General features: G+C 39.9%; 1 protein-coding gene across 2 annotated transcripts in view; it reads right to left on the bottom strand.

Moving 5' to 3' along the window:
• The window catches only part of uvssa (UV-stimulated scaffold protein A), a 36,827-nt gene extending 12,314 nt beyond the window's left edge, over positions 1-24,513 (bottom strand). For both annotated transcript variants that reach the window (XM_062393397.1, XM_062393396.1), the window contains exons 1-9: positions 24,400-24,513; positions 23,972-24,107; positions 23,082-23,235; positions 22,193-22,369; positions 20,374-20,494; positions 19,141-19,608; positions 18,679-18,788; positions 18,366-18,494; positions 2,394-2,514 (exon numbers count right to left, since the gene is read on the bottom strand). In XM_062393397.1, the coding sequence (XP_062249381.1) occupies positions 2,394-2,514; positions 18,366-18,494; positions 18,679-18,788; positions 19,141-19,608; positions 20,374-20,494; positions 22,193-22,369; positions 23,082-23,235; positions 23,972-24,096 (1,405 nt within the window). In that variant the 5' untranslated portion in view covers positions 24,097-24,107; positions 24,400-24,513. The remainder of the gene's footprint in view (positions 1-2,393; positions 2,515-18,365; positions 18,495-18,678; positions 18,789-19,140; positions 19,609-20,373; positions 20,495-22,192; positions 22,370-23,081; positions 23,236-23,971; positions 24,108-24,399) is intronic.
• Positions 24,514-26,162: the final 1,649 nt, after the last annotated feature.

Below are 26,162 nucleotides of genomic sequence, written 5' to 3' on the forward strand. Positions count from 1 at the left end.
CTGTACACTCTGAGCACTTTATTAGAAACACCATTTCTGTAGATTTGTCAGGTGCACATTCATGCTGCCAATCTCCTGATCTACCACATCACAAATAATCTACTGGATACACATCTGATGATTGTGGAGGTCACTGAAGTTCATGGAACTGTGACCATGAATGGACGAACATGATCAACCACACTACTCATATAGACTGTGGCATTCAGAATATGATTGATTGGTATTAAGGGCCCAGAGTGATTCAAGGAAACATTTAACATCACACAACCAGCAACAGCATGGAGTGTTGACATTAGGCTGCTCAGGTCAATGGTATAATGCTATTGATTCCATATTGTGACTCTACCATCTGCAGCCTCAACAGAAATCAAGATTATGTGCTGTCAGTCTGTGTCACTGCAGCCTCAGATTTATTTTCTTTGCTGACAGGAGTGGAACCTGTCTCTGATGTTGTAGACCATCCATTTTTGTGTTTGAATTGTTGGTCTTTCTGAGATGTTTCTTTGCATAACACAGTTCTAAAGAGTGTTTATCTGAATTACTGTAGCTTCTTTCAGCTCCAAGCCATCTGACCATTCCGCTCTGACTTCACTTATCAACATCTTAAAACATCTTGAAAACACATGTTACATGTTTTTCAAGGTATCAACAGGGGAAAGGAGAGAAAGGAAGACAAAAGAGTAACTAGAATAAGATTTGAACCACTGGCTGGGTTGAATAGTCAGAGGAGGACATAAAGCTCCATGATGAGACATTTTTAACTCTCAATTATTCCTTCGGTTCTGGTAATCAGATGAATAGCGTGAATATACAGATTAAACACACCAAATACACCTGAGGTTTGTCTGCTCCAGCTAAAGCTACATATGAATACTGTGTTCGCAAAGAACAAGTGTTAAGTGTGAGACAAGTGTCACATCATTTTTCTCAACGCTCCAGTGCAGAGCAGTATACGTCTACTCCAGTAAAAATATATCGTAGAGGAATAAGCAGAAAAGGTTTCCTAATTTGCAGCACAAAATCATGTTTTTTTGAAATAACTGTCAGGATTCCTTTAAAATTCAGAAGAGATGGCAGGTGTGTGTGAGTGCGTGTGCATGTGCGTGTGTGTCACAATGTGCATGTGTGTGTGCGTGAGGTGGTCAAATCTGTGTGCGGGGCTAATAGGGGCTCATTAAAGAGGTTGCATTGTTAATTTGGTATGGCCTCTGCAGATCGTAATGATCTAGCCCACTAATCACCCTGACACACACACAGCTGGTTTGGACCCATCAGATACAATCTAATTACTTTTGTGTCTAATTGATTAGTAATGGCGGGCATGGGAGGAGAGAGGGACGGCCTCACAGGTAAGGAAGAGGCTCAGTGTGAATGTAACGACTCCGGAGGGGAGTACAGAGCAGAGGTCAGAGGCCAACATACAACCACAACAACATGCCTGACCTCGCAATAACGGCACTGTCAACATGTTCTGGTATGGCGTCATTAACAAACACATAAATACAGACACTCACTTAAACACATATGAATCCACATATAAATCTATACAAGGGATGGCGAGAGGTTTGAATATGGCTGACAGAGCAACATTGTCACAGAGTTGGCGTTAACAATTGCCTAGAGCCTTCACATGTTCACTGATAATTATATTAACAGCATTCAAATTCCATCTAATATTTAGAAAAAACATGTTGCTATGTAGCTGATACAGCAATAAAATGAGCAGTTGGTTAAAGACCTGAGCATTTAACCTTTAACCTACTGTGATGCCTGGAGGCTAAACACGATCCATACGACTCCAATGAAACCACGATGCAAGAAGGACCAATACTTTAACAGTTACTCCTATGTAGCTAGTGATGACTCTGTGTAGAGGTAAAATGGATGTCAAAGGTACACAGGGAAAATGCTTGTGAAAAATAAGTTATCTGTCTCCATTAAAAGTCACTGCTGCATTCAAATCAAAAACACACACTTTACCATCAGAACCCAGTATGTGAGACTAGGCCAGGTCACTACTCACTCCTTTTAGCCTGGCTAGGCTCAGGAAGCAGTTATGGTCATGTCAGTCTCACCAAGTACTTTGTATTAGTGGCTATCACTCCACTGTAACATCAACCTATGAAGGTAATCATACAAATGTTTGGCCTGTGCTTTGTTTTTGCGTTAGGTATTTAGATTCCCAATTTGAAATGACTTATAATGTACTTTTAATTTGAAAAGGAGAAATATATTTCACTCATATGAGAGATTGTGTGTGTGTGTGTTTCTATGTTTGAAATTTGAAAGTATTGGGTGGCACCAGGCCTTTTTGTACATTGACTTGCACCACATATGAATATGTTTGTAGGATTGAGGTAACAAACAAATGTTTGTGCAGTTGGACTCACCATACTCGCTTCTTAGATGCTCTGGAATGTGTGGCTCATATCCCTCTTTCTCTGGAACCTCATCGAAGTCATCATCGTCATCATCATCCTCCTCATCCTGTCCGTCTGAAGAGGCCTTCATCTGAGGAAGGTTCAGCTTTTGTTAATATCAAAACTAGAAAAATGAGAAAAATTTGAGTGCAATGACACTGGTATATTGACATATAGGGTCTACAGATTTGCTTGTCCTGGGACCTTCAACCATTAGAAGACCTAGTCAACAGTTTATCAAACTACTAGTTAAAAGGTGTAGAATTAACCTTTCAATTCAACTTGTGTATTGTTGCAGACTGATTAGCTTCAGGTTATATTGTAGCCAAGACTGCAGGACAACACTCACCCACTTAGTGTAATTAAATTGTTAAAATATTTCACTGCCTCTCTCACCTGCTGTCATTGCATATGTGGGGCATTACCTGCTAGCTAGCATGGGAGCAGGACTGTCAAAGATATTAACTCAAGAGGAAAAAGCAGCATGGCTGTCTGATAGACAGATTATAAGGAGCTAATTATAACAAATCCAAAGAGTGGTGTGCTGAGATGGACACTTTTCTACATGATGTTTCAGAGGTTAAGTCATGGGCAGCGATGTTAACCAGCTCTAAAAATTATTTGAAGCCTTTAGCTGGTAGTGTAAACATCTTCATTACCTCACTGATCCTTCTAGTTGGTGTATTAGGAGTCGTCTTAGCTGGATGCCACTTCTAGATATGACACTGTAACACTTTACAGCTTTATTCAAATTAACAATTCTTAATTGAAAATAAAAAAAGTGTGTTTTTTGAAAGTCAAAGCAGCTCTAACACCACCAATCACTGCGGTACAAGTACCTTGATAATAGCCTTCAAAATTACACTTGCTTATTAAGTGCAAAAGTGCAATCAAACTGACAATAATGGCAACATCCAGTAAACTAGGGCACCCATAAGGTGTACTCAAACAGTAACAGGATGAGTTGAAAACATTGTATAAGGCTGAATCTCTGGAACGTATTTTTCGATGTGAAATTGAAGAATAGACTGTTTCTTCATGTAGTGCCTCTCTTGCTGGGCTGCTGACAGTTGCCAGCCATTGCTTGGTTACAGTGGTAGTTTTCTCTTAACCTGTTTGTGTGTGTGTGTGTGTGTGTGTGTGTGTGTGTGTGCGTGCGTGCGTGCATGCATGCGTGCGTGTTTGTGTGTGTGTGTGAGATGAGCTCCCATCAATGCTAAGCAGAATTTACGGTTTTTAATTTCCCAGTGAGGTTGTTAGGCATTGGCTGAGCTACAATGCATAACACAACACTCACACACACACAGGGGTCATTTCCATGTCCTCAGCTGTTAAAGGCGAAGCAGCTACCACTCATACTCAGACACGCACGTGCACATGCACACACACCATTCTAGCAGCATAATAATCACAGTGATTAGCTTTATGCGGAGCAGTCAAACCTAACGTTAAACTAACCTCTTATTCCCAAAGGCCTATTTTTCATTGATGTGTAATACCTTTGTGAGAGAGTGTGTGTGTGGGTGCGCATAAGATAGAAGATTGCACTGTTACTGTTAATAAAGCCTATTAAAATGTAGAATTGGTTTACGAATGATGAGTCCTTAGATGATGATTGAAACATTTCCACACAGAAAACTGAACAACAGGACAGTCAGTTAACCATGGAGGCAAGTCTGTACACACTTCTCGATCCAGCAAACAGAGACCAATTAAAACACTTCATATTACAAATCAACCAGCAACCAAACAATTATTGCCTAATTAGTTGCAATTGATGCATGCACAGTGACAGGAACAATGTGGATGGTAAAAGGGAGAGAAATTAGTCCTCATTCATAAAAGTTGGTATACATAAAGATAATATAGATTTTGTTTCTAATTAGTTATTTGATGTTATGAAAATAGGGTGAAACTTCTATTTACTATTACTTCTATAGCCCTTGCAGCAAAGGTTTAATAGCCCAGAAAACCTAAAAACAAATGTCATGCCTTGTAAATCTTCTCACGTGATACCACACAGAAATCAAATCTGTGAATTGAGCATTTTGTCTGTAGTCAGTAGTCAGACGGTAGACAGATGAGAGAAAGGATAAAAAGACAGCGAGAAGTGAACCAGAAAAAAATAAGAAAAGTGTCTTAACATGGTATTCTCTATAAAGAGAAAATGAGACAGCAAAACTGAGTTTGTAATTAAAACTATTCATTCTTCCGACAGGCAGTTCCAAAACAAAAATTTGTCATATCTCATATTAAAATCCTGGCAGGACGAGCAAAAGCTCACAAGAAAGGCTTCCAAAACATTGGTTGAGACTGTGAAAATGTGTTAACCTAAAGAAGAAAAAGGGAAATTTTGTTAATATGTTTGGTTATTTTTGGCACTTTATTAAGGTGCACATTTTTAGAAAAGTTTTCTTTTTTTGGATTCTTATTTATTTTCACTTGACATGAGAAAAGAGCATTTACTTTTTAATAGAGTACTTATTTATAATCCATCGAGCTCAATACTGAAATAAACATTGTTGAAATATTACTGCATTATATACAACAGACGGTTGCTGGCTACACACAGGTGTTGAAACATCTACTATTTCGATATACAGTATATTCAACTGAATCATAATGCCAGTTAAACATTATGATGTTCTGGACCTTTGCTGGAGGAAGTTTTCTAAGAATACCCTAAATCATGTTTCTCATGTCTGTGAAGCAACATGGGTCTGGGCCTTTGGGTTTCCAATTCATCTTGCTGGTTACTTGATGTAAGTGTTTCAGTCTGAGCTGCATGATGTCTAAAATATCTACTTTGTGAAAATCAAGTTTTTACAACGTGTCCTAAAAGCAATGTAGACAGCAACTACAGTCTTTGTAGACCTGCTAGCAGTTTTCAGGACTGTGATGACTCAAAATACTCTACAGATCTGAGCAATGTTTGTGTTGAAGAGATATTATCTCTGGAACTAGATGTGAGAGTGCGGCAGTGGAGTGAACAGTTTAGTTTCTAATTTATATAGTCTGTCCCTGCTGCAAACATCAGCCTGCAGAAATAAGACAAGAGCATCGATAAGTCCCTGCTACCTGGCAAGCTAAAGAACGATGCCTAGAGTTTGGCCACTTACAGTAGTTGTTGTTCTCCTTACAAAAGTTGAGAATATGGAGATGATCATGATCAACTCCTATTTGAGAAGGTAGTGAGGAAACCCAAGAGGCCTAAGCATCATCGGCCTGTACGGACACGGCAACATCGAGCTGCCCATATCAGCGTTGTAGAGAAGTTTAAATGTACCAAGACAAGGCTCGAGATGACCCTCTCAGAGTCCTGAGACAAATCTATATGGGCTGTTGGACTATCCTTGACAACGTTCATCAGAGTAGAGGAGGTTTGGACCTAGGTCAGAGTAGACCCCTGTGGAACAAGGCAAGTCCTACAGAGCGGCAAAAAATGGTAGTCCTGGAAATCCGGCATCAAGAAAAGGCAGAAAGATGTGCAACTGCTGTCACTAAGGCCAGAGAGGGGCAGTTGGATGAAAGGGGAGAGCAAAGAGAAAAGAAAGATCAGCAGGAAGGACCTGCGGGGAATAGGAGCAAGCCGGTTTGGCTTCCTGCTTAGAGCAACCAATGACATTCTTCCCTTGCCCAGGGATAGAGAGGGCCTTCTCCACTGAACAGGAGTGGTCAGTTTGACCAAGCCCAAGACTGGAAATGTTGGTGGACGATGGCCAGCCGCTTACAGTTTTATCACATTTTGTCACTACCACTGTAGGACCAGCGTACCCTCAAGTTCGGCCTGTACAAGGCGAAAAAAATTGTTGATGACGCTAAGGTGCACAACTTTAGAGTCTCTACTTAGCTGATACCTCTGCTGTTGACAACCAAGTGTAAATATAAGGGACAGTATTTATTTTATTATGAACAATGAAGATGCACTTTGCATATGTAGACATAAAATTTAGCTTTATGGAGTAATTTTACATTTGCCATCTAAAGGAAAACTTGGTTTTATAACCAGAAACTGTCTTTACATACATATGTACAGACATATGCGATTAGGCAATTTTACATGTATATTAAACAACAGTGTTGCTTACTTATAGGAGGTAGAAGAAATCTAGGATGCTTGAAGTAATTAAGAGAAGTACATTATACTACAATATTTATATAATAATCAAGAATGTAATAAAAATGGATATAATCTTTGCATTTAGTCCTACAATATTGATAACTGCGATAACTGATATCTTTATGTTTACATCAAATCAAATGAGTCACCTAAACATCTTGTTTTAGCTGCGGAAACTTGATCTTCTTGTGCAATTAAAACCTTGCAAAAGCTCCTAATGGACCTTTTGCTAGTTCTGTTTTGTCATGCAAAAATCCCATGTCTTCTTATATACATGCACATATTTCAGGGAATAGAATAAATAACCAGAATAAACTGAACTCGTCATAAAATGAAACAACAAATTCCAACAATAAAGTGACTTGTAACTCTGTGAAATGTAGTGCTGCAGTAAAGTTAGGAGTTAAATCCTCCTGACTCAGATAAAACAGAGCTGTTATTATTACAAATGATCCTTTGAATCACAGAAAAGATACTGCACATTGTGAATTAGAGCTGTGAGATACTGAGACTGCATCTTGTTTGTTTCTTAAGAGAAAACCTGAGAGAATGCTCTTAAACAGAAGAGTAACACTTTAAACTCCAAACCAAACTTTCTTCATTACTCCACTCCACTGCTACACTATTCATCCTCACAGTACAATAGATCCCCACACAGCACACATACACACATACACACATACACACATACACACACATATAGTCTCTATAGGTTTTGTGCTTGTCTGCTTTAATCCTGGCTGGTTTATTCTGCTCTGATCAATGACCTAAGACTAAGAAGTGATCACCCAGCTGGAGGAAAATCCTGCCCCAACATCATCCTTTCTTCCCCTATTTCTGCAGCTTTGTCTCTAATTCACCTTAATTTAATCCTGATAGCATCAACTAATGTCGGCCGCCTGGCAGAGCCGTAAGTCTCAGCGTAGAATTAGCCTTCCTCCAGAAACATTTTGCTGACGGGGAGCATGGCTAAAATATGGCCTCTATTCCCCCACATAGCTGCATGAGCAGAGCTTTGGTTTATTCTCCGGGACACACACTAGGAGATAATCACACAGTGCCGCAGAGTTCCCCGGACGACATAAAAACTGCATCTTTAACAAAAAAACCTCAAGATTTACCAGACAAATTACCAGTCATGGTTTCAGAAAAGCAGGACAATGTGTCACTGTAATAGCAAAGAGACAAAACAAATATTGGTAACTTCAACATTAAATATCAACACAGATAGATACAAAAAAATGTTACTGCACAGAGCAGAATGAATTAGGTAAAGTTGTTTAAGTAAAGCAGGGTTATGTGTTACTATAATGGCTATGTTTAGTCAAAGATAAAAACGAAGAGGCTCCAAGGGACAATAGGGAAGAAAGAAAAATAAGTAACTGCCAAATACAAAAGAGCTTCGTTGGAAGTGTGTGCTTAAAATGGGACCATATTTTACTTGGGCAATAACAAAGTTTGAATGGATGTTGAGGCAACAACCATGTACAACTAATCACAACTGAACAGCTGACCAGGACCGTATTTATGAAGCTGCAACATTTTCAATTACTTTTCTGAAGCGATTAATCCTAAGGTCTATACATTTTGGGGGGGAAAGCCCACTACAGCTTTTCAAACAAATAGCGTTATCTATTCCAACTAACAATATGAAACTACTAGAATAACAATAAACTATATGATAAATAAATTAACAAATTCGTTGCTTATTCATTTTCTGTTGATTCACCAACTAACTTTTCATGTGAGCATTTTGAAGGATCTAAGTGACATATCACCATGAAGGATCCTTTTTTTTTAATTATATTTATACATAATATATTTCAAATAATCTTAATTTAAGTTTTATCCCCAATATGGATTATTCAAATTACAAGAGGGATTTTTGCATTTCAGTTGTTGTCGCATTTAGTGTAAAATATCTAACTGATGGAAATAAATTATTACGAGTATTAAAGGTTATTGTAAGTTAAGAAATAAGTTGAATAATAGCTGGCTATATTAGCTAACATTAGGTGTAGATATCAGAAGTCTTGTCAACACTATGGTAACTTAAGTGGATGTATGCACTTAAATGAAGCACCTGCTACTGTTCCTTTGCAGCAGTATATGATGACGTTTATTCTTTAAAATATGTAATATAATTAAACATTGTAAGTGTCGTAGATTCATGCATAAATCCAAAAAGCAAATAGATGTCATGCTAAGGAAAATCTTCGTATTCTTGGTCCATATTTTTAGATCTGAGAGGTGTGTTTAAAATGACATGACTTTACACAATTTATATTTCAATAAAACAACGGAGTGGCCTTTGTGTTGAATTTAAAGGAAACATAGGTTCCAAAGAAGGTCTACGATGTTTAGTTAAAAGCAAGTAACACTTTTATATTCCTGAAAATGACAAATCATAAATATAATCCCCGTATTGCACAGAGAAACTCTGGCGTTGGAATCAATATCATTAAAATGATTTTACTATTACTAGTGTTTGTACTGGTGCCAAGTTAAACATCTGGTGGGAAAACTGAAACCAGAAGAGTAGTACGTTGAAGACTTCATATTTTTGTAATGTTTGGGTGTCCACCTACTTTTGGTAATTTAATGTATGCTAAGCATGAAGATCAACTACAGAGTTATAAAATGTCAGAACAGGATTTAAGTAAATACATTCCCACAGGTGTCTTGCTTATTCAGCTTCTAAGGCATCTCCCCCTCTCTCCTGCCCTCTCCCCTCCCTTAGATAAGACTCTTATCCTTTAAAAAAATTATGTGAGGGCTCTGCCTCGGACAACTGCTTCCCTGACTTCATTTGTCTCTTGGCAAGTTTGATGGCACTGCATTTAAAAACCCATTCAATGTTATAAACCAAAAATTAAATGTAGTCGACTGTGATGGGCACTCAGTGCATCTGCTATTTATATGCTAATGTACACTCAGCCTGCCAAGGTCTGGCAAATTATTACTGCACAGCCATAAGTCAGGTGAATGGCGGGGAGGGTTATGTTCCATTGTCTCCCTTGACAAGTTAATATGACTCTCCACCTGGTTTCTCAAACGCATGCACGCATGCACGCCTGCACGCACTCAAGACATTTCCCCAAGAGAGAGCAAGATATAAACAATTAGCTTAATGAACTCAGTAATTTTCCTACGGATATTCTGGTTCATAAATGAGTGCAGACTATTGATATTGACACTGTACTGAGAGATGTTTTATTTAAAGGGGACATATTAGGAAAATTCTACTTTTGTAGTGCTTCTACACGTTAATTTGGGTATCTGGCATGTCTACCGTCCCAAAAACTGTGGAAAAAACCCATCCTGCGATTTGTTGTGGTTCCTCTATGTCAGAAACTATACGCTAGAGTGCGTTGAATGGTATTACGATCAGAATTGACGTCATAGTGCACTCAAAACAGGTCAATCTGAGGAGGGCGGTTATAGACAGGGTAAAAAGGGTGCTGTTTTAAATGATCCTTGTGGAATTTTGACAAAAATGTTTACAGACAACTTGCTGTAAAATGGGCATAATATGTCCCCTTTAAGTTTCTCGAACCCGTTATTGGACAATTTTATCAGAGGCGGGGTTTCCCACAGGACAAGTTCAAATACCTTTAAGAAAGTAACAAAATATAAAAAAAAAAATTTTAAACTGTCAGAATGACCTGACTTTAAATTTGAGGCAGTAAATATTAGAAAACTATCTGATGCTCTGGCTGCACCTACTGATTCCTCCAATTTGGAGGAATCCAAAGCTCCCATTCCTAAACCACTAATAAGAGCCAGGAGGAGTGTTTGACCGAGTGTCAATCACTGCTCTTGCACAAGTTATGTTTCTGTACAGCAGTGTTGTTGTAGTGGATTACCACATTGCCCGAGTTAGCCACATATCTGATTCAAAGGCAATGATAATTAAAAAACGTAATAAAGTATTTGGGCTAACGTAAGCTTTTTTTCCATTATTACTTTTACTGATGGTTAGGGCTTTGTTATTACATTTGCAACGTTGCTGAAATCATTGATTCAGGCATTCTCTATGTTGTTTTTTTCTGGTTGCTGCAGTTACAGCGGTCAGGATCTTAGTGGAAAGGTAACTCAAATCCCAAGTTTTTGTTACCCCTCTTCTCATTTTACAAAATCTTATCAACTGCTTCTATAACTGACAGGGGTAGTTTTGGTGAAACAGGTCAAAGACAAATAAGTGCTGATAGAATCCCAGCAATTATACTGTGGTTCATTCTGAAGAAGGCCATAACAAAATCGAATAAAAAAACGTTTTAGAACTCCACGAACCTCAATAGCATGAATGATTAATTTGAACCAGCATTCAGTTCAGGCTGGACTGAGCAAATCTGCTAGCCCCTGCCCTATTACAAATTAATTTGAATAAAGCTAGTATTAATCCAGTCTCTTCAACAAACCAACTATTTCTTTAAAATATATTGGTTCTGCTGAAGACACTGAACGTGCTGCCTCTCATTGATTTTAACATATTTACAAACTAATTAGGCCTTAAGCTTCCATTGGAGTCTGACCTATCTGGGTCTTGATTTGCCACAACACCCCACATCTCTATTACCACCTTGCACTCCTATTCATTACAACATAGAAAGGATCCCATGGGATCGTAGACTAATGAGAAAAAAGCTCTCCACTCCCCCTGTTCGACTGCCTCCTCTCTGCTGCTCAACCCCATTATACGCCTCGACCCCCAACCTTCCCAGACACATACGCGCACACCGACACACACACCGACACACACACACAAGCATCCTTTGTCTCTGGGGAGCAGTCAGCTTATATGATGTATAAGGTGACATCTTTATTTCACTAACCTAGCCTGGCAGGTCTATTAGCCAGTCCAGAGCCTTCCAAACCTTCCCGTCACTGAGCTTATTCTCAACTGTCTAGTTCACTTCCCCCTCCTAGTCTGTCTCAATCTGTGATCAAAATGGTCATTATTATACATTTGTGCAGACTGCCATAGTGAAATTACACAGTGCTTTTCTTAATTTTACTGAGATGTCCTGAAAGCTCTATTACGACACCTGTCCTGAAAAAGTGCAGGAGCCCTTCAGGGAGCCTTGGGGGTCTAGTTTGGCACTGTGATTAGTGATATCAGAAAGGCCCAGAGGTCTTCTGGATCACCTCCTGTCACACTATCAGACATATCTCATGGAACCAGACTGCGTCCACAGTGTTTTAGTGTACTCATTAGATTTCACTCTGACTTCACAAACTGTCTATAGATAGAGTTAATGTACTTATGTAAGCTATACATTGAAACTGTACAGTCTGTTAACTATTTTTTGCGAATTTGTATTTTTCAACTGCTAGTCTCATGAGTGGTCCCACAAAATATACTAAAAAATATATTTCAAAAAGCTCTCATCTCTTTATAAGAAGTCAGCTCTCTCTTTGCTTCCTATCACAAAGTACTTTTTCCACCCCATGATCAATCCATCAAATGTCTGCCGCTTATCTGAGATTGAGTTGGGGATGGGAGCTCTTGGTCTACCCCTGGGTCTCCTCTCAGTTGGGCATGCCCACCAGACCTCCAATAGAAGGGGCTCAGGAGGCATCCTGATTAGATGCCCAAACCACCTCAACCGTCCGCCCTCGAGATTGATGAACAGTGATTTTACTTCTAACACCTTATCTCTAAGGCTAAACCCAGCTGACCAAAGAAGAAATCTAATTTCATCCAGTTGTATTTACAATCTTATTCTTTTGGTCACTACTCGTAGCACATGACCATAGGTGAGAGTCACAACATAGATTTACTAGTAAATTTAAAGCCATGCTTCTTCTTGAACAAGATCATTTTGGTGTCAAGGAAGCTCAACACCTCAACAGTCCTGTACAATACCAACATTAAGGCTCACACTGCATTGACCCGCATGTCCATCTTGCGCTTCATCTTCTGCTCATATGTGAACGAGACCCCCAAGATATTTAAAGAGATAATTCACTTACTATCTACTGACCGTTGGGTGAAGTGTTTGAGTCCACAAAACTCAATGGAGTTTCAGGGGTAAACAGCCTTGCGGCCAAATCCAATAGAATTGAAGTAAATAGCAAGCACTTCTTAAAACGTAGGAAAAAAAAACATAAAATGCCTCCATACAGCGCCTGTGGTTTCATTCAAGTATCTGTAAGCTCCAACATTTAAATTCAACTCAAAAAAGCGTAATTTACACCATGCTTTTAGCCTAAATGTCAGCCGTTCTCCTAGCCCGGAGCCGCGTACATGGTTGCACACATACACCACATTTGCCACGCCTAAGGTGCACAGGACAAGATCAGTGTAACAGCAGCTAGCGCAAGTTCTCGTGATACTCACAAGACAAGATTAGGGAGTAATCACTATAGCTGCAAAGGGGGGCACAGAGGAGAGAGCCCCAAACCCATAGGACACCTCAGGAGCAGTATGGAGGCATTTCATGTTTTTTTTCTGTTGTTTTTTTACATTTGAAGAAGTGGTAGCCATTTACTTCAATTGAACCTAGCTGCAAAGCTGTTTACCCATGAAACTCTTTAACAGTTATGTGCAGTCAAAAACTCACCCAGCCCTTCATCGGTATAGTGGTGAGTAGATAGAGAGCAAGTCACCATTTTCCAGCATTCTCATCCAGACCACTACACTGTTGCAAAATCCCTTGCTTTGGGGGAAGGACTAAATCGCGCATGCATTTTTCTCTTTCGAGAAAAATGCCAAATAATCGTTTCAACTCGTTTATAGTAGTTTAGAGATCGTTTGACCCCATAATCGTAATCACGATTAAATTTAGATTAATCGAGCAGCCCTAAGTTGAAGCCACTCAAAAGTATTTTTGCTAAATGTGTTACTACCAATCAGGTAGGTAATGTTATCCAGCACCTGTCTAAAGATATCAGGCCAATATTCAATTCAGTTAGGGTTCATTAAGAGCCAGAGCAGTTGAATTAGATTTGCTTTGCCAGAGGTGGCAACACATGCTCTGTTTAGCCCTATGTCGAATTACTTTTGAGTATGCACAATAAAAATTGCTTTACATGGGTTAAGATCTTAAGCCCTGAAAACAATAGAATCTTGTATTTATTTATTAAAAATTTTATTCTGAATCAGAACCAAACTGAAAAAAGGTATAGTATGTTAGGCCAATCCTGGTTCTTTGACAAAAAGCTCATAGTTCACCCACAACTTTAGCAATATGCCACGTGCAGAGGGCATCGGAAACTGACAAACATTTTGTCAAGCTCTATAAATTGTGGGGCATACAAAAGTCCAAAAGTTACTTTTTGGAGAAAAACAGAAACTGATACACAAATAAAGGCAAATGTCACAGGTCAAAGTTCACCTTTGTTGATCGTCATGCAAAGCCACGCTGCAGGTTTGTATTATTCGCCCCTTCTCTTGCACAGATTGAAAGTTTACAGAAGGTGAAGAATTTTTTTAATCCAAGAACTCAACCCTTTAAAAAACAGCTTACTTCATTTTTCGTACAATTGTCTTCCAACTTCACGTAGAGGCTTTTTCACTCTACCCTGTGTCTCTTTCTGTCATTCAATAAACAAGCCACTCCATCTACATAAGCCTACATAACACTCCTCTCTCTTCAGCTTACTGTTATGGGAGACTGTATTTAGAGGCCTGTTGAGAGAGAACCCAATCGTGTGGTGTGTCAGCAACCCGATAGAAAAGGACCCAGTAATGGAAGGCCTTTTAAGGCTAAAAAGGAAAAGCTAATTATGATAAAGGGGCTGTATGTTGTGTGGTTATCACAGTGCTGGGCCTGCTGGTGCAGCAGACTGGGCCTTGACAGTGATAACCAGGCAGAGTGAGACACTCGGTGCTCTGTCACTGTCACTCTGCCGCTCTGTTCAGCGAAAGATGGATTTACACGCTACAACTTTATGTCTTTTTTGAACTCATAAAGCAGTTTGCATTCATTTGTCCTTTAAAACCTGAAACTGCACATTGCATATACGATTTCTCTCTTTTTTTCAGCATTAGCACAACAGGTATGTAGCTATTACCAGCATGCTTTTTAATAAACACTTTAAAACATTTCATCCCATATTAACCTCACAAATAAATAATACGTTTGACTGAACACACTCATGATTCAACATTTATTCAAGACATCACTGATCTGTTTACTAATCTCGACAACAGCAAATCGATGATTCTATCCCAGATAAAGAAACACCCAGATAGACATAACAGCTGTCAAGATATGGAGCACATTAGTGGTAGTAAAGTGAATTAACGGGTACATCTTCCCCAATGCTCCCCAATTTCTTCTCCCTCTGTCTTTGATACATTATGCATTATAGCGGTGCCTTGCTATCTCACCTGTTCTAAATGTTTTTACTGTAAATATTTCCAACCTGTCCTAAAACAGAGAGATGACACATTTCAGACAGAGCCATGCAAGCTATCACATAACAATATTGCTATGAGTTTTTGAGTCTGACGTGAAAGTACAAAATAAAAAGGTTTAAATGAACTCGTAACAATGATTGGTCATTTACATATCTGGCATTATGTATTTTGCTTATTTTAGAGGAAAGATAAAATAAGAATTCATTTACTCTTCTTGAATCCTACCTGAACTCTTAATATTGGTGAAATAGTAATCACAAAAGAAGCTAGCATCACAGCTGAATGGAGTCAAATTTTGATTTAAAGGCTCAGTGTGTAAGATTAAGTTAAAAAAGGGAAACTGAATTCTAAATAATCATAGTGACATTTTCACTAGTGTGTTCATCTAAATTGTACAAATTGTTGTTTTCCTTACCCTAGAATACATAGGGCCCATATTTGGTAAAATACATATTCTGGGCTTTTACTATCCATAATGACTTGAAGGCGGTCAGTAGGGAGCCTCAAAGTATATTTCTCAGTCCATTCTAAGAAATATGTTATTGAATTTTCATTTCATCCTTCCTCCCCCGTAGGAGTCATATTGGCTTGCACTGGTCTCTCAGCCCATACACCATACTAAAATATGTGGCTTTTAATACTTACTGTACATCGGGAGATGGTCCTCTCTATGGAGGCCGCCATGTTTTTTAAAGTTCCAAACTGGACAAACTAAAAACTTTTGAGAAATCGACCACAGGTTCTTGTACCTTCACCATTAGAAGTCGGTAAATTCTACACACTGCACCTTTAATTGTTTAATTGGTAAAATTGCAATTTTTGCCCACCAATCACACTTTGGGCTTTATTTATTTAATTAATATTTTTTTCTTAGAATCAAAAAGTGAAATCTCTAACAAAATTCTTTCCCTTTGCTGTGGCACTCCAAATAGTTGCACGATGCATCCTTTTCCTTTTTTTTTTTTTTTTCAGAAAGACCACCAGACCATCATAAATTCCACATCTGATAGGTATGGTCAAAGTAAGTGAATTCCTGAAACAAAGGGCAGACCTACTTGCACTGATTTTACTAGTTTTTTAAGAGCTCTTTGCTGTATCTATGGACAAATTTGCATCTCATTCACACGCTGCCTACACAGCTGTCAGGAGTAGTCAGGATTTCTGCGTGTTTCCCAAGGAAATTCAACCACCAACCCTCCGATTAGTGGACGACCCACCTTAACCCCCACTCAAAGCATTTCTCAAGGTTTGTAGGAATGCCCTATAATATCTGATCGAACAATAGGAATCGCAGTCCTTCAGAAAGTCAAAGACAGACATAACACAGCTGGACCCTGCTGGTATTAGAAAGTAATGACACACGTCGGGCAGGAAATTCAAAGTGGTAGATCATTTCGAGAGGGTAAATAACAAGCCCAAGAAGAAGACATGCAATTCTGCCGGAAAAAATTTGCCTATGATTTGTGGAACTAAAAGCATCGGCTTATCATTTGACTTAATATGGCCACTCTTTTTTCCATTAGACAGCCTGAGGCTTATAACTAATTGTTTTTAAGTTGTGCAATTCTCAGAAAGGCATTAAAAAAAATCATAAACACTTTTGCTGGTGCTGGTAACAGACACCTTGTTCTGTTGGTGCACTTGAAAAATATATATTATAACTTTTAGAATACAAAAAAATATGAATTTACTTTATTCGAATGTGTGCTATGATTTACAGACACAAACATGTTGATATTATGTATAATCACATATTAATTTTGAAGAGGATCAGAAGTCAACTGTTAGGACTAGAAAACAAACTGCACTAGTGTCTGTTAATGCAGGCTGATGATATCCAGTGAGGTGCAGCCAAGTTATCACCACTCTTCTGAAACTGGTCTATCAAAGTACAAAGAAGTCTCTCTCCCATGTGGTCACGTCATTGTCCGACCTCTTTATGTGTGGTACAATGCTACCATCTGCTGGCTATACTCCATAATGGCCGTGAGTTAAATATTGCCCTGCACACAGTGGACAGAGAGTATGTGTAAACATACATACAAGCATTGTATTGAAATTGTTTCAGTCGTTTTTGTCAGACAGTTTTGTTTGTGTAATCTTGCTACCAAACAAACAAACATGCTAATGGAGGCAGTGATAGGCATCAAAAGAGTATTTAATGGAGAAAAGCCCTCACAGTGCTGTTTGGTTAGCCTGACGTTGTCAGACTCACAATTCTAGTCAGAATGTGAGTCTGAGACCGCTCCATTGGGCTGTGATTATGGGGCGTGTTTCAACTGACCAGGAAATAAAATTCCTCTTCGCTCAATTGAATAGACCTACAACCAATCAGAGCAACGTAGTATGTGACGTATGTTAAGCGACTCATAGTGAGTTATTTACTAACGCCGGGTTCACACCGGACGCTGAAGCGATGCCGAAGCGACGCTTCAGCGCAGCGCCAAGCCTTAAATAACAGCTGGCTCCCATCCACTCCCATGTTAAAACTTTGTGCCAGGCATGTTTGTTGAAAACGAATTCAACCTAAGGGCACTTTGATGACGTGGTTGATTACGTTACCGTTGATCATCTGTCAATCATCGTATAAAGCCCGCCCTGACAATCTGATTGGCCCGGTCGGGGCATAATTTTTTCCCAATGGAGCGACTCCAGACCGAACTGCCCGACCAAAAATGTTGTGGGCGGGGCTAAGTTCGTCTGGCATCCAGGCTACTGTTCGGTATCAATGTGTACATATAACTGTTCATGGAAAAGAGAGAGAAGATAACTGTCTAATGAAAGGTAAGGAAGGTAAAGGCTACAAGAGCATCTCAATCAGCAGGATGTGGCAGTTACCATAGTGTTATATGAAGTTTAAGGTCTAAAAGACTGTAGCCAACCTCCCTGGATGTGACCACAAGAGGAAAATGGAACAGAAGGGACGTTCATGGTGGAAAAACTACATCAACCAACGAGCAGGACTCCAAGATCAAAACACAACAATGTCCAATCACAATGTCCAATGATCACAATTAACATACCCCAATTACTGAATGAAATTGGAAGAACAAAAAAGGAGCTCATTTTTTAATGAGATTTTCTTTAACAAGAAAATCTCATTAAAAACCCTTTTCTCTTTTAAGATGAAGGGCCAAAACTTCTGTAAAAGTTGGTAACTGTTTAAAACAGTCAGCACTGTGTCTTCATGTTAGTAAAACTTATTTTAAAGTAATGCCAGTGTCAACATCGTTCATCTAAACTCTGATTAAAGTCTCCTTCCCTCTTAGGACTTTTCCATTTCCTAAAAGAATATAACAGGGGTAAATAACAAGCAGGATCTTGTCCTGCATGTCATATGTTATTAAGGTAAACTCTGACGCAGGTTACTTCATGTGTCATGAATCAGCCAGAGGATGTAATTAAAGGAATAAGCTCAGCATCAAGAAATCCTGTGATATTGTATGACACTCACCACTTTCCGGACCCTGGTCTTATAGTCGATGTGGAGCTCTTTGTGTTTTTGCAGTGATGCTTCTAAAGATGTCTTCAGATCAAGTGCTCTCCTTAAAAGCTGTTGGCCCGCACCAGTCTTAGTGAACACCTAGACAGAATCAGACCTTGTCAACAGCAAGCCAGACATTAAATCAGATGGAGACAAAAAGGTTGTACTTTGCAGACGGTTTGTATATTTATCTGCGGAATATGCAGTCCTCTGATATTCCAGTACAGGCTTTGAGATGGTCATTTTTTTTTACAAATCTAAACTCTATTTGCTTTGTACTAACCTGCACCCAGCTCTGCACAGCTGGGAGGTGTTTGGTTGTTATCAGTCTGTGGAGGTCTATCACTGTGGAAACCACTGCCTCATTATCCTCTGACTCTTTTACATGAAAACCTGAAAGAAAAAATTGGGAAAGGAAAGCAAAATAACATTTTACTGGTGACTCGTGGTAAATAATTCACTAATAAATAAATTTATAAACTCAGCCATCACTTTATTAACTACACCTGCACAATAACAGGCAGCAATCTGCCAGAATTCAGCCTTTGAAAGGCTGAATTCTAAAAGCCAGGTGTTGTCATGTTGTGGATTTAGATAATGATCTTCTGACTTTACTATATGTGTTGTCATCCTGAGTCAGATAGGAACCAAATAAGACAATGCATACTAAGTAAAACTACATAAACAAAATACACATAAACCATTGAAGGGTCCACATAAACAGGTGTGTCTGTGAACTACTCACCTGGACTGAGGTTCAGGTCCAGACTGTAAGAGTGAGAAATGAGTCCAGAGTTCCGAATAAACAAGTCCTCATCAAAAGGTCTCTCTTCCTCTTCTTCACTACTTCCCCCCTCCTCCTCCTCTTCCGTGTCTTTTTCCTCCTCTCCCTCCCCAAGCACTTTCTCAATCTCATCTTTCTTCTCCTCCTTCTGCTCATTCCCAGGCTCCCTCTCCTCTTTTTGAGACATTATTTCCTTCTTTCCATTCCTATTTTTCACTTCCCTGCTCTCCTCCATCTTTTCTTTCATGTTATCCCTCACATCTTTACTGCAGCAGGGCTGTCCATAATTTGATGGGCATTCGTTGTCTCTATGGGATCTTGAAGGTGTGTTGCTGGCTGAGTGGATGTCTGTGTGACCAAACTCAGGGAAAAGTAGCCTCAAACAGGACTCCATCTCTGTCAGTGTTGCCTCAATTCCCTGGTACGACTCTGACAAACAAATATGACATTGTTAGTGAAGCCTAAAATATTTCAATACTTCAAACCTGAAAAAAACTAAGCCAGATGACAGCCACTTTAATTTAATTTTAGAATCATTTCATTCAGTCCATTGATATTCATAACCATTATGAAATTACAAATCAGTTTATCAATCAAGTGAGATCAGTTATAAGAAAATGGTCATCACAAAATACAATAAAGCCCGGACAAGACAGAGAAGGACAGAGGAAGACCTGCCAACCCAGATTCGCCATCAGCTTTAGTTTAACAGGCCTCCAGTCACTGAAACACAGATGACTACTTTTTTGGTTCTCACAGCTAAAGGAAACTCATAATACCTGAATGAATGATGACATTATTGAGGCAGATAAGCCTCAGTCTTTCTAAGAACATGCTTGTTACAGTTGTAAGACAGTTGTTCCTGGTGCACTCCAGTAATTTAACTGGACACCTTGAAAAGACTGTTAAGATCTATAAACATGATAAAATCATTCTACTAAAGAAGACGTTGTGCTTCCCTTTAAAGTAAATATATGTGATATCATATCGGCATAGGTTTGCTGTTGGTAACTGTCCAAAGTTATTGATAACATTCTATCACTAATCATGCTGTAGGTATTTGCAGGACCACACTTGATTTAAGGAAGTTGTTAAATTTCCAATCAGCAAAAATTTTGGATATTTCTAGTTCTTGACAAAAAAAATCATGATGATTATCAAAGTGTATTTTTTGTTAAACAATGTTGTGTTTACCCTCCATTTCTTTGCATGCTGCCTCAACTCTCTCCTTGTAGATCCTCTCCATTCTCCTTTGTCTGTCCTCCTCCCTCCCCCTCTCTGCTACAGTCCTGGCCTCGGCATCTTGGAAGTCGATCTGACAACATGGACATTCAACAGGGAGAGAACTGATCTACATGTCTAAGCAACAAATCTTAAACTGTTGACAATTTTACATGTCAATCTTCTTGTAAACCCATAGTACACTTGGGGCCTGAACAACTAAGGTCCTAAAAAACGAGTGCAAAATTGCGTGTACATTAAAACAGATTCCTCGTTCGGGGTTTGGCCGTTTTGAGATTGATCTACTAATAATAATTGCGCAAATGATTACAGGTACAAACATGGTAGAGACAGTCGTTTTTTAAATTAGTGTTTTGCGTGCCTTACTATTTACCGGCATGGAGCATCACGTAGGGCAGAGCAACCGCGAGCGCAAAGCAAAATTGAATGCCAAGGTATTGGTGGGGTTAGTGGAAGAGGCAAACAAACGTGTTGTTGAGCTGCAGCAAAGAAACATTAATATAACTCAAAGAAACGCAATATGGGAGAGTATCTGCAAGAGAGTAAATGCTGTGGGTAAAACAAAAAGAACAACCAATGAAATTAAGAGAAGATGGCAGAACGGAAGAAGAAGAACAAAAGAAATAATTGCTCATTACAAAACCTCGGCAAATAAAAATGGTGGGGGGTTTGTAGAAGAGATGCCTCTGACCAATATTGGGCAGGAGAAGTTCTTAAGCCTGAAACATGCTTCTGCGACTGCGTCTGCATCTTTTCACGCCGCTGTGGCGCAAGACTCGTTTTCATTCATGCTTCCCCAACCGTTGCGCGTCTACAAAGCAATTCCGCGCCAGAACACTAGGCGGAGTAATGCTTTTTGTCGAAGACGACCTGAGAGACGCCTTCTTTGTGGGTGTGGCAATCGTTGTTGACTGTTTATTTACCTTCTACCAGTCGTGTTCTCCATTACAAACACACCGTGAACCATGGCAGAGAGTGTATTCACGATTCCAACCGAACAACAATTGATTGAGATGGAGCTGCTGGACATTGAAGAGCAACTTCTTATAATTAGTCATCAGGAAAAGCGACTGGAGAGGAGACGGAGGCGTAGGTGGTCTGTACGGCCATTAAATCAACCGGACATCGACGGGTTATAAAGGTCCTCATATTTTCGGACCTCTTCCGACCTCTTCCGACCTCTTCCGACAGGAGTTCTTCGCGGTTGTCGATTCTTCTTTTTAAAATCTTCCGTTGTTTCTGCCTGTATTATGGGGCATGAAACCGGAAATGCAGCTCCAGAAAGGATGTAGAGCAGACCAATCACATCCTTGCGGGCTGAGTGAGCTTGCAGAGCTTTGCCGTAAATTTTAGAAAAGTGGGGCGACGCCCGTCAGCACGTAAGAAGGGATACATAAGCACGTAAGGGACCCGGAAGGGCTCTTGCGCTTACGGGCCCGTGAAAACGCAGAAGCATGTTTCAGGCTTCACACCCGCAAACCTTTAGTACATCAGGCCCCTGGTGTTCAATAGCCTGGTGATCATATCAGCTATGAGGCACAGCTGAGGCTCAGTTAAAGAGACTGGCATTATCTGTATAACCACCAACAATAACCAAATGATAAATATCTTTTTAGAGAGAACCACACAAATGCCTTAATCTGGAAGTTCAAATCAACTAATGGTAGGAGCAGCAAAGAGGACTTCATTAGAGGGGCTAAATAAAGCTAATCAAAGTGAAGCGGTTTACCCAAGTCTAGCTTCTCTAACTGTACCACAGATTGTCTCTCACCTTCTTAACCTGTTTGAGAAAGTGGTAGCCCAGTGCCAACTTCTTATAAGCTGTGCCATGTGAGGCCTGCCACGACTGGACGGTTTGGATAGCCAGTGACCTCAGTTTCCTGGCTACTTCTTTAGGAGGAGGGAGGGGCTGGTCTAGGTCCGTCTCCACTGTCAAGTCCAAGAACTCCTGCAGGAGCAGAAGGCAGGAGGACAGATAAAGCGAATTTCCAAAGCAGGTACTAAAAAAAACTTCAAAACCAAGCTTGTTGCATGCAGTTTCCATGTAGACATACAGTTAGGTCCTTAAATATTTGGACATTGACACAATTTTAATCATTTTGGCTTTGTACACCACCACAATGGTTTTGAAATGAAACAAGTGATGTCTATGGGTTCCAGACTTCAGGCTGTCATTGACTGCAAAGGATTTGCAACCAAGTATTAAAAGTGACAATTACATTTATGATTATGTTAGTTTGTCCAATTACTTTTGGTCCCTTAAAACGGGAGAGCCACATATAAAATGTGTTGTAATTGCTACACCGTTAATCTGATTTGGATGTAAATACCCTCAAAATAAAGCTGAAAGTCTGCACTTAAAGCACATCTTGATTGTTTTTTTCAAAATCCATGGTGGTGGTGTACAGAGCCAAAATGATGAAAATTGTGTCAATGTTCAAATATTTTTCGACCTAACTGTAGATCGGCAAACTGGGCATATTCATTTTTTAATGCAGCTTTGCTTTGAAACTCAAGTTGAATTGCATAATTACAGACAGAAGATAGCCTTTCCCACAGTACTGACAAGAAACACTGGCATTGAAAGAAAACAGTGATTGTGTTTTTATAACTCTGCTCAGACCTTTGCTTTAGTGAAGTGTGGTGCTGTATTGATCTACCTGGAAGTTGTCTACCAGCAGCGTCCTGAAATGGTGTGATCTGGAGAAGAGCTCAGAGGCGATCTGGAAGGCTGACAGTCGCACCTCGCAGTGGTCTTGGTTGAGCTGAGCCATCACTAAGTGGTACAGGTGGTCGATGCAGTCATTTGACACTCTAGAATGACAGACAGACAGTGAGCAGTGGTTAGTCCCGTGATTTGTTTTTATACAATGGTATGATGATTACAATTATTGTGATGTCTTAACCATATAACACGACGAACATGTATCAGACAACGATTGGGGATGCTCATTCACTCAGTTGGCAGTTTTCTAAGACAACCTTGCTAAAGCAGTCTATATATTATTATTTCTAATACAACAGACAGTAAATCCTCCTTTATTGAATCAAAACCTCTTTAACGCAGTTTCAACACAGATTCAACCCTGACGGACTTGATGGATGAGTAACTCCAGGACAGTTGAATTAGACTGTATTGGTTTGAGCTAGGTCTCTGGAATAGGGTGAAAACTGATGCATTACTACTGTATTACTGTATATGACAGAAGATGTGGGAAGCGATTATGATGATTGTTATTTGGGAAAACTGGTTTCTTTTCAATTATTACTGTGCACAGTGGCTCATTGATGTTACAAATTATATTCCAACCAAAGTTGTTCATGGGTGTTCACAGATGTTTGAACAAATAACAAGTATCATCATCATTGAAAAGGACATATTGTATAATTTCAAAGTATAATCTGCTAAAATGGCAATAATGCCACAACTAGGAGCACTGGTTTGGATCGAGCTCACAGCTCAGTCTCCTGATTGGCTGCCATGTCGCTTGCTCTCCAGCTCCACAGTGGTCCATGCCCAGTGAATCTCTCTGTGAAGGTTGCGACTTACTTGCAGATCTTCTTGATTTTCTTCATCTTGTCCTGGTCGAGCTGTGGCTGCCCCGATGTGGTCAGCTCCTCCACCAGCTCTGAGAGCCGCTCCCTCTGAGACAACTCCATCACTGTTGTGTTCATCCACTATACACCTGTGACCAAAAAATCCAGTGAAGATCTCAAACAGATCTCAAACAGCTTGACTCGACAACAGAGGTACCCAATACAGCAATGACACTGAAGAACAACCAACAACGAGTTTCACACGCGACTAACACACAGGGAGTTAAAGGCAGAAAGAAAGAAACATGTCCAGTTTGTGCTGGAGGATCAAAGAGAGGCTAGCCCTAGTAGCTACTAGCTGCTACCATGCTAACAACAGTGCAGTATCACACTTAGAAAACACTGAGCCGCAGGACGTTTTCACCGTTAGCTCGGAATTACCGTTTTGTCCACTCATGCCTAATCTCAGGGGTATACTGTAGCGGGGTTGTCCTGTTTAGATGTTACTATCCTCTGCTGCTTCTATGCGTTGCTTCTCTTAATGAATCCATTTGTTTCCCTAGGATATTTCGACTTCCGGTTCAGGTTTTCAGAATAAAATGCAGAGACTTTACCTGTACTGTGTGTTGATCAAAGACTGAGGACAGTCTGCACATATGTATTTGAGGCATTTCTGACATTCATCTCTCCAGATCCCCATGAATGGAGATCCTCAGTGGACAGGTATCTCTGGAGATGTTTGTTCAGGGCTCTGGCTGTGCCACTGACTCAAAGACATTTACAGATGTCTCTAAGCTGCTCCCTGTGTTTTCTTGGCTGTGTCCAGGTATTAATTAGGAATTCTCTGCATTACGCTGGCAACCTGTCCAGGGTGTACTACGCCTCTTGCCCAATGTCAACTGGGATTAACTCCATGCATGCATTGATGGGTGGATGACTGGGTTTCCCTCAATCCTGAAACTCAAATTCAATTATATTTGTTAAGCGCAAAATCATAATATACATTATCTTAATGCACTTTTCAGTGAAGGTCAAGACTTAACATTTTTTATAGGGAAACCCAGCAATTCCTATGATGAGCAGCTCTCTGTGGAGAGAGAACTCCCTAATTAACTGAAACCTCTAGCAGAACCAGACTCGTTTGTGTGGGCGGCCACGGGCTCGACCGGTTGGGGTGAGCAGGGGAAAATGGGGAGAAGAGAGATAGGTGGAAAAGAGGGGATAGAAGATATATGAAGGGGCTTGATTGTTTAGGACTTTGTATGTGAGCAGCAGGATCTGAATTTATATTCAGAATTTTACAAGGAGCCAATGCAGAGAAGCTATTACAGGAGTAATATGATTTCTACTTATTGTTCCTGTCAGCACTCGTGCTGCAGCATTTTGGACCAGCAGGAGGACCAGTCTCCCTGTCCCTGCTTTTCTACTAGCCTTCCACCGGATGATAATGCCACCACAATACTTTACCACTGGGATGTTATTGAGCAGTTAATAAACATGGGCTCCTCTTCTCCAGACATGAGTCATAACAGTTTATTTCGTTCAGAGTCTTGCTTTCCATAGACCCCGTTCAGACCTAGTGTTAACCAAGTTAACAACATCCTGTGTGATCAAATCTTAAGTGGACAGCTCTAAGTACAGGTGTGAACGCATTCAATTATTTGTGGCGACAGCACCGTTCACCGTATGTTTACTTTTTTTAAATGGGTAAGATGCTATTTTATTATAAGGAAGCCTATTGATTCAGAGAGCCCCTCCTGGCTCTGCTCTGTCCGTGTCTCTCACTGGCTTGCACGCGCCGCATGCACACACTCACTTTATCACACTCTATTGTAACTTCACTAAGAAAAGTGCCTCTCTTCATTTCAGCTACATTTTTACAAGAGTGTTAAGCCACATCATAATGTTTCAAATATATGGTAAATGGCTTTGTATTTATATAGCGCTTTTCTAGTCTTGACCACTCAATGCGCTTTATAGTACAATTCTACATTCACCCATTCACACACACAGTGCATCTATTCGCAGCACTTAGTTATTCTATGGGGGCCATTCGGGGTTCAGCATCTTGCCCTAGGACACCTCAGCATGCAGATGGATCAGACTAGGGATCGAACTGCCGACCTTCAGGTTGGAGGACGACTACTCTACCCCTCAGCCATAGCCGTCTGAATATGAATCTGACTCAATGATATATTCAGCAA

This window comes from Platichthys flesus, chromosome 8 (assembly GCF_949316205.1).
Source record: "Platichthys flesus chromosome 8, fPlaFle2.1, whole genome shotgun sequence".
NCBI classification, from domain to species: Eukaryota; Metazoa; Chordata; class Actinopteri; order Pleuronectiformes; family Pleuronectidae; genus Platichthys; species Platichthys flesus.